General features: G+C 24.8%; 4 protein-coding genes across 4 annotated transcripts; 1 reads left to right on the forward strand and 3 right to left on the reverse strand.

Moving 5' to 3' along the window:
- Positions 1-27: 27 nt before the first annotated feature.
- Positions 28-1,589, reverse strand: DICPUDRAFT_155276 (uncharacterized protein; the record flags this gene model as incomplete). The annotated part of the gene is made up of 2 exons (XM_003290693.1): positions 28-1,328; positions 1,397-1,589. The coding sequence occupies 2 exons, from the start codon at positions 1,587-1,589 to the stop codon at positions 28-30; spliced, it is 1,494 nt and encodes a 497-aa protein (XP_003290741.1).
- Positions 1,590-2,304: 715 nt separating this feature from the next.
- Positions 2,305-3,333, forward strand: DICPUDRAFT_37878 (uncharacterized protein; the record flags this gene model as incomplete). The annotated part of the gene is made up of 1 exon (XM_003290686.1): positions 2,305-3,333. One exon carries the CDS (start codon positions 2,305-2,307, stop codon positions 3,331-3,333), a length of 1,029 nt encoding a protein of 342 aa, XP_003290734.1.
- Positions 3,334-3,499: 166 nt separating this feature from the next.
- DICPUDRAFT_81460 (uncharacterized protein) lies at positions 3,500-4,597 on the reverse strand (the record flags this gene model as incomplete). Its single annotated transcript, XM_003290694.1, has 4 exons — positions 3,500-3,756; positions 3,837-4,072; positions 4,160-4,427; positions 4,516-4,597. 4 exons carry the CDS (start codon positions 4,595-4,597, stop codon positions 3,500-3,502), a joined length of 843 nt encoding a protein of 280 aa, XP_003290742.1.
- Positions 4,598-4,959: 362 nt separating this feature from the next.
- On the reverse strand, positions 4,960-7,682 carry DICPUDRAFT_155279 (uncharacterized protein; the record flags this gene model as incomplete). The annotated part of the gene is made up of 7 exons (XM_003290695.1): positions 4,960-4,998; positions 5,068-5,406; positions 5,474-5,598; positions 5,663-5,979; positions 6,051-6,259; positions 6,965-7,342; positions 7,419-7,682. 7 exons carry the CDS (start codon positions 7,680-7,682, stop codon positions 4,960-4,962), a joined length of 1,671 nt encoding a protein of 556 aa, XP_003290743.1.
- Positions 7,683-8,317: the final 635 nt, after the last annotated feature.

Raw genomic sequence — 8,317 nt, forward strand, 5'->3', positions numbered from 1 at the left:
ATTATTGAAAAAGTTTTTTTTTTTTAATTATTGTTTATAGTAAAGTTGAGAAAGTTGAGATTGATAATGACCATTTTGGGGAGATGAAGATGGTGGTGGTTGTGGTGGTGGTGATTGAAATTGTGGTAATGATTTTGGAACTTGTTGATTATTGTTTGATTGTGGTGAAGATTGTTGTTGCTGTTGTTGTTGTTGTAAAAACTGTTGTTGATTTTGTCTTATAAAATATTGAACTTTTTTAACAGTGGCCTTGATCATAAACTGATCTCTTGAGAGAGAACGAACATTTTTTAAGTATTCATCTAGAGAAATTCTGTTACTGTGTAAAGCTTTATCTAAATAATATAAAAGATCCTCAATGGTTGAATCGTCAGAAACTAACTTTAATAATTGTTTGGATAATGGATCTTTAGGACCCAACATGGCATCGATATCAATATCAGTTTCAGGTTTATCATTCTCCTTAATCCATTTCTCTAACTGGGTAATATTTTCATTTAATTGATCAATTTGACTATTATAAAGTGCCAATTGTTCTTGAAGCTCTCCTTTTTCGAGTTGTTGTTTTTTTGATAACTCTTCCAATGATCTGTTGTGAACTTGAAAATCTTTAATTTCTTTTACGGTTGTGTCATAATATTGTGATAAAATCTCTTGTAATTTTATTGTACATTCGTCTATTAATTCTTTCTTTTTATCGATTACAGGTTGTGGAGGAATTTGTGGTAATGATTTAGTTGGTGGTGGTTGTGGTTTTTGTGGTATTGGTGGTGGAATTGCTATGGATGGATCACCTAAACCTTTTGATGCTGCTGCTGCTAATGCTGCATTCTTTTTTTGAATTGATGAATCGTATGATGGTGGTGGTACATAATTTGAAGAAGCTCCTGGTGATGAGCCATAGGGTGGTGGGGGTATAGATCCTGTATTATTATTTCCATTACTATTAACTGGAGAACCGCTTGGAGATGATCCATATGGTGGTGGGGGTTGATTATATTGTGATGATGTAGTTGATGGCGATGAATTTGGTGATTTGGTTTCTAATGGTGGTTTAAAACTAAAAGCATCACATAATAATTTTAAACATTGCCCTAAAGTTGATGCACTGTTCCAACTGCTGATATATGGATGATAAACCAAACCCTGTAGGTTTGCATGTTGATGACTTTCCACTATTCTCATTTCTGGTGTTGGATCTAAAAATATGGTTGGATATTCTAATGGATAGTTTAATGGTACCCATACGATAATTGGTAAATAATAATTTATATTTTTAAAACAAATTGGTATTGTACCTTTAATATTAATTAAATTTATATTTCTACCTAAATTTTAAAATTGAATAAGTATTATAAATTAAATTATTATTATGGAGGAGTATTGTAATACTTACTTGGTATATTTTCATAATATGGTGATAAATTTGGGAATAAATGAAAGGTTTCTTTTAAATCCTTTGCAACTCTTAAAGGATCCCTATATGCTCTAATATAATTTAAATATGTATTCAAATTATGCATTTTACCATCAACAACACTATGTGTTGGTTGTGGCATTTGCTGTTGATAACCATGATAGCCATACATTTTATTCTATTAAACTTTTATTAATATATATCCTAAACTTTGCTGTTTTAAAATTTTTGGGAAGTTATTGAAAATTCTAAACTCCTATTAATTAACTATTTCGCTATTTTATTATAAACTATTATATTTCTATCCTTTTTTTTCTTTTTTTAAAATTTACTATATAACCTTTTAAATTATATAAATAAATTATAAAATTATATTATATTTTATTTAATAAACAAAAAAATAAAAAAAAAAAAATTAAAAAAAATAAAAAAAAAAAAAATATTATTTTTAAAAAATTTTAAAAAAAAATAAAAAAAAATAAAATTAAATTTTATTATTTTTTTAAGTTATACAAAAAAAAAAATTATAAAACTAGGTAGGTATTCAAAATAATAAATAAAATATCTTTTTCCCTTAATTTATATATATACACATATTCTCTCATTTTCTTTTTATTGGTCTTTCTATTTCCTCTTTACTTTTTTTTTTTTTTTTTTATAATAACAAAAAATAATAACAAAATTATAAAAAAAAAATTCTTTGAAAATTTGATTTTGCACCTTTTTTTTCAATTTAAGTTACTTTTTTTTTGTCACTTTTTTTACTTCAAGTTGATTATTAATTTATTTTTTAATATAAATACTAATAATTACTTTTGTTTTTTTTATAAACAATAAATAATAACTTATAATAATAAATAAAACTAGATATTAATAAATAGATCAATATGGAATTTTTTAAAAATATTCTTCCAAAGTTTCATAATTATAATGATGATTTGGGCAATAAAGATGTTACATATGAACCAGTTAAAGAGATTTTAGAAGGAGAATTCGAACATCCAACTACAACTATTAGAGGAGAACCAATAGATCCAAATAAACCAAAAAGAATATTTAGATATGCATCAGATATACACTTGGAGATGAGAAAATTTTTACAAGTTCCATCAATGGATGCATTAAAACCTCTATATCAATTTGAAAAAGAACCAAATACCAGATACTTTTTAGCACTCGTTGGTGATATTGGTAGTCCGTTTGTAAAGTCCCAAAACCTAAGAGAATTCTTTGAACTATGCTCGCAAGCATACGAATATGTTTTCTTTGTAATGGGTAACCATGAATACTACAACAATGGCTCCTTCACAATGGAAGAGGTTCACTCTGAGCTAAAGTCAATGTGTAGCGAATTTAACAATGTCATTTTATTAGAGAACGAGTCATTCCAATTGGACGAATATAAAATAGTTGGAACTACTCTATGGAGCAATGTTCAAATCAATCCTCAACACGTCGAAAGATGTCTCAATGACTATAGGCTAATTAAAACATACGATTTAGAGCATAATGACTCCAATGGTTTAAAAAGCAGAAGAATCAAAATAGAAGATACAAATAAATTGCACGAAATAGCCATTGATTTTTTAAAAAAAGAAATATTCGAAGACTCAAACCCCACCAAATCTCCATGCATAGTTTTAACCCATCATGCTCCGCAATTTAATGACCACAAAAGAGGTCTCTTCACATCCCATCCAAACTACACAGCCAATGATCCAATTGGTGAAGCTTTTTCTACAAATCTTTCAAACTTTTTGAAAAAACCTGTTGTAGCATATATCTTTGGTCACACCCATTTCTCCACCAGATACAAATATAATGGTGTTTCAATTTTAGCAAATCAATATGGTTACGAATTTGGCGAAGATTTACAATCAAATAAATTTAATCCCAATCGTTATTTTATTTTATAAATAAAACAAATAATTTTATTATTTTATAAAGAGTTTTTAATTAAATTTATTATTTTATAAATAGTTTTTTTATTTATTAATTTTTTTTTTTAAAGCTAATTTAACAACATGGAGGAATTATTTTTTTTTTTTTTTTAAAAAAAAAAAAATAGTAAATCTGAATGATTTATAATTTATCGTGGTGGTGTAAATGATTATTTTCAACAGCTTCTAAACTAGCAAGTTCCTTTTCTTTCTTTTCAAGTTTAGATGCGAGGGCAAAGTATTGATCTTTTGGGAAATTATATCTTCTAAAGAGTTTTTCTTGTCTCTTTGAAAAAAGTCTGTTATGTAAAGCTTCATAGGTAAATTCAGTTTTGGTAACAGCGAAATAAGTATAAGCAATAAGAACGCTTGCAAAAGTAACTTGATATGAGACTGGTTCTAAAATATTAAAATATAAAGAAATATTTTGTCAGTAAAAAAAGAAAAAAAATCAATTTTTTTAATATTTGATTATTTACCAATAACATCCCATGATAAATCCCACCATGTTAATCTAGCTAAAACTGCGGCTTGAGCAAAACAATAACCCAAACCCATCCAAATAAGACTAGTGGCTCTTCTTTGAGATTTTCTATCAATGATATCTTTTTTTTCTTGTAATGGTTGAATTTCTTTTTTTAATTCCGCAATATCGCTTTTTTTAAATTCAATTAATTTATGTAAACCAACACCTTTATTTTCAATATCTAAAACTCTAAAAAAATAGAAATCTGTTAATGCCTATAATTTATATATTTTGTTTTTGCTTTGTATATTATTATTTATTTTTTTGAAAACATACTGCTCTAATGATTGGTAAATATGTGATGGTTTTAAAAATACACTTGTTTTTAAATTTTCATTAACACTATTTGGTAAATAAATAATTGAACCAGTTTGGGAAAGTGCATTTGATACAGTTTTGATATCACTTTCATTGATACCAAAATCTTTGCAAATACCTTCAAATTCGGTAAAGGTGATTTTAGTTCTTGGGTCTAATGAAAGTCTTTCTTGTAATTTAGCGACCTTAGCTTGTTTTAAAATTTCGCTTAATTCATTTCCTAAAACTATAAATTTTATAATAGTTTTAATAAATTAAATTTAGGAAAAAATAAAAAAAAAAAACCAAAAATAAAAAAAAAAAATAATATTTACCTTGGGTGGAGTATGATCTTAAAAATGGTTTGGTAGTAATATTTCTACCAACTAAAAAAGTATTTCTAATTACAAAGTTCATTTTGTTTAAATAATGATAATAAAAAAAAATATAAAACTATAAAAAAAAAACAATTTGATCAAAAATAAAAATCAAAAATTTTTAAAAAAAAAAAAAAAATTTTAAAATAAAAAAAAAAGTTAGATTTTTTTGTGAACAAAGCTGTGCATACCTAACGAAAATAAATTAATTTGATCATTTTCTCTTAAATGATTGTTATTTGTGAATGGATGTGTAATAAAAAATATAAAATAAAAACATTATTAATTACATTGAAAAAAAAAATTTTAATAGAGAATTTTAAATTTTATCTCTATTTTTTAATTTAAATTTTATTTTAATTTTTTTTTTTTTTGGTTGATTTGATACTATCTATATATTTTTTATTGAATGAGATAATCTTGAGGAATTTGGTTATTGGCCTATAAAATAAAAAATGAATTAATATATATTTATATGTATTTTGTTTTTTAGCTATATCAAGTGCTTACCTTAAGATTACTAAATGTTTCTAATGCTTTATTTTTATCCCAACCTGACATATTTAGGCATTCTTTTGCGAATTCTGGTTTTAATTTAGTGTAGGCTGAAAATTCATTTATAATTGCTTCTTGTTCAGCGGAAGAGGGTTGAGATACTACTGGCTCGACTCTTGGAAGTCTAAGGTATGGTCTAACATTAAGCTGTTCATTTAAAACAATTGCTTCCCATCCACCTTTAGCGGCATCAGAACCTGGTGGTGCTGGTGCCAATACAAAGGTTCTATCGAAAGATCTCTTTATATTAAAGGTTGGTTCGAGGAAGTGACCATGTATAATAACAGTTAATAACTAAAAAGAAAAAAAAATTAATATATTTTTTAAAAAGGCAAAAAAAAAAAAATTTTATACTACATACTTGAGTTCCTGGAGCCAAAAATGAATCAATAATCGATGAAGACAAGGCATGTTGTGTTTTTGGATAGAGTTTGAAAAAATTATATATATTATCATATCCTGAAAATAATAATTGGGTTTTTTTAACTAAATAAAATTGAATTAGTATTGATATAAAACAATATTGTTTTTGGTTTTATTTTAAACTTACCAGCATCCATTGGCTTCTTAAAATTTCTATTTGATCTTTGGTAGACTTTATTTGAACCTCTCATTGGGAGAGACCCACTATCAGCTACATAGGTCATCGAGAATTTGGATTCATCAGTATAAGCTTTAATGATATCCTCTCTAGTACCATCAAATATTTTGAAAAATCTCTCCAAAAATTTATATGCGAATTGTTGTCTATCCGGACTATCGCAATAATTTGGTCTTAATGGAGGAATTGGACTTGGAGGGAAATCCTCTGGACCAATTTCCTTACCATCTAAAAATTTTAAATCTGGGAATTTTCTTGCTACTTCCCTATAAAAACAAATAAAGTGTTATTAAATATTTAATTTGATTTATTTATTTTATTTAGTTTTTTTACTTACATTCTATAATTAGGTATTTGACAAATTGGATTATTTGTAAAAACTAACTCTCTTAAAGTTAAATCTGATAAACAATCAAGTTCATTGATATCGCTAATTTTATTTGAATCGAAATTAAAATTGATAACATGATCCAACGAATATTTAATCATAAATCTAAATGGAGCTAAAGTTGTAATATTATTATGCGAAAATGAAACTGTATTTGCCTATATTAAAAAACATAAAAAAAAAGTTAATTTAAAATTAAAAAAAAATGTTAGTAGAATCGAAAAAATAACAACCACAAAAAAAAAACAATTTATAAAAATAATTATTATTATAAATTATTAGATTGATAATTGGTTATAAAAATTATATGAATAAAAAATAAAAAAGTGAATTAATATTTGACTTATTATAGTATATTGATATTATTATATTATTATATTATTATTATTAATATTATTATTCTCTAACTATATATCTGGTGGTTGTTAGGTTTATTTAAAAACCCAAGTGAGTAGTTATGTTTTACAAACAAAAAAAAAAAAATGTAAAAAAAAACTAAATAATCTAGATTTGAGCTTTGTTGGAAACCTATAAATAATATGTGATTAATTTTTGATTATTTGCTTGGAGAAGTTGATATAAAAAAACGAAAACATGAGAATACAATAGCCACTTCTTGGGTTCCTAAAACCTTAACCAGTATAAGCCAACTATACAAATGAATGGTTGATTCATTAACCAATTTGGTGTTATATAAAGCTATTATTATATAACACAACACACAATATAGCATGGGTTGGTGGTACATATGTGTGTGAAAATGATTCTGTTCCATATTGCTTTGATGGTAATAATAATAATAATAACTAGGTTTGAACTATTTTATAATATATAAATGGTGAAAGATTATTATTATTATATACCTTTAAACATTTTTCTGAAATAACACGGAAAATTTGTCTGAATGTTTTAATGTCGTTAAAATTAATATCTTTGGTGGAGTGAAGATATGAAAAATCGACAACTTCTTGATTTGCATTGTCTACATAAGAGGAATTAACGTGGTCTTCAATACTCTTTAATTGTTTTGTGTTTGAAATTTTATCGGTATTATTTGTAAACGTTCTAATTTGGCCTCTTTGGGTTGGTTTGTTTTGTCTGTTTTGTCTAACAGAGTTTTTATCTTCTTGTGAAATCGAAACTTTAACACCACCATATCTTATTCCACTTAAACCAATAAGTGAAGGAATATCCTCTGTATTTTCTACACCCAAAAATAAATTACCATTTCTAAATTCATACTATGGTTATTTATATTTAAACAATATTAGTATTTCGTTTTATAATAAAAAAAGATATTTATATATTTTTACTTACACCTTTAAAATTGATACCTGGTTTAAATGATTTAAGTTTAAGATACTCCATAAGATCATTTCTATCTACAGTTTTTGGTAAACCACTAATACAAATTCTTGAATATTCATCAGACATTGAATCAGAGGTGTTTCTATTAGTTACAACTTGAAATCTATTTCTAGTGGCTGCTTGTCTAGCACCACCTCCACCACCTCTTGGTCTACCGCCACCTCCACCACCACCTCTAACAATTCTAACACCACGTTTTTTATTTCCTGACATTTATTATAAAATATCTATTTTGTTTAAAAATATTGGATTATTTTTATTTATTAATTTATTTATTGTGGAATATATATAGTATTTTATATAGTTATATATTTTAGATTAGAATATAAAAATTAAATAGCTTAAAAATAAATAAATAAAAAATGAGTAATTAAGAACGAAAATAAAATAAATAAAAAAAAAAAAATTAAAAAAATTTTATTTTTTGAAAAAAAAATTAAAATAAAAAATAAAAATAAAAAAAAAATAAAATAAAAATAAAATAAATTTCTATTATAAAATTTTTTTGAATAATAATATTTTTATCTATTTCTTTTATAACAAAGAAAAAATAACAAATTAGACCTCAATCAATTTTATAACTATAACTTTAAAAGAAGTTATATATATAAAAAGGATTTTTTCTGAAAAAAAAAAAAAAAAAAAAAAAAAAAAAAAAAAAAAAAAAAAAAAACCCCCCCCCTTTTTTTTTTTTAAAAAAAAAAAAAAATTTTGGAAAAAAAGAAAACCAAAATTAAAAATTTTTTTTTTTTTTTTTTTTCAAGGGGGGGCCACCCTGGAAAAAAAACGGTAAGGCGAATTTCCGTTTTTAAAAATTTCCCTTTTTTTTTTTTTTTTTTTTTTCCCCC

The sequence above is a fragment of the Dictyostelium purpureum genome (genome assembly GCF_000190715.1).
Source record: "Dictyostelium purpureum unplaced genomic scaffold DICPUscaffold_238, whole genome shotgun sequence".
NCBI lineage: Eukaryota > Evosea > Eumycetozoa > Dictyosteliales > Dictyosteliaceae > Dictyostelium > Dictyostelium purpureum.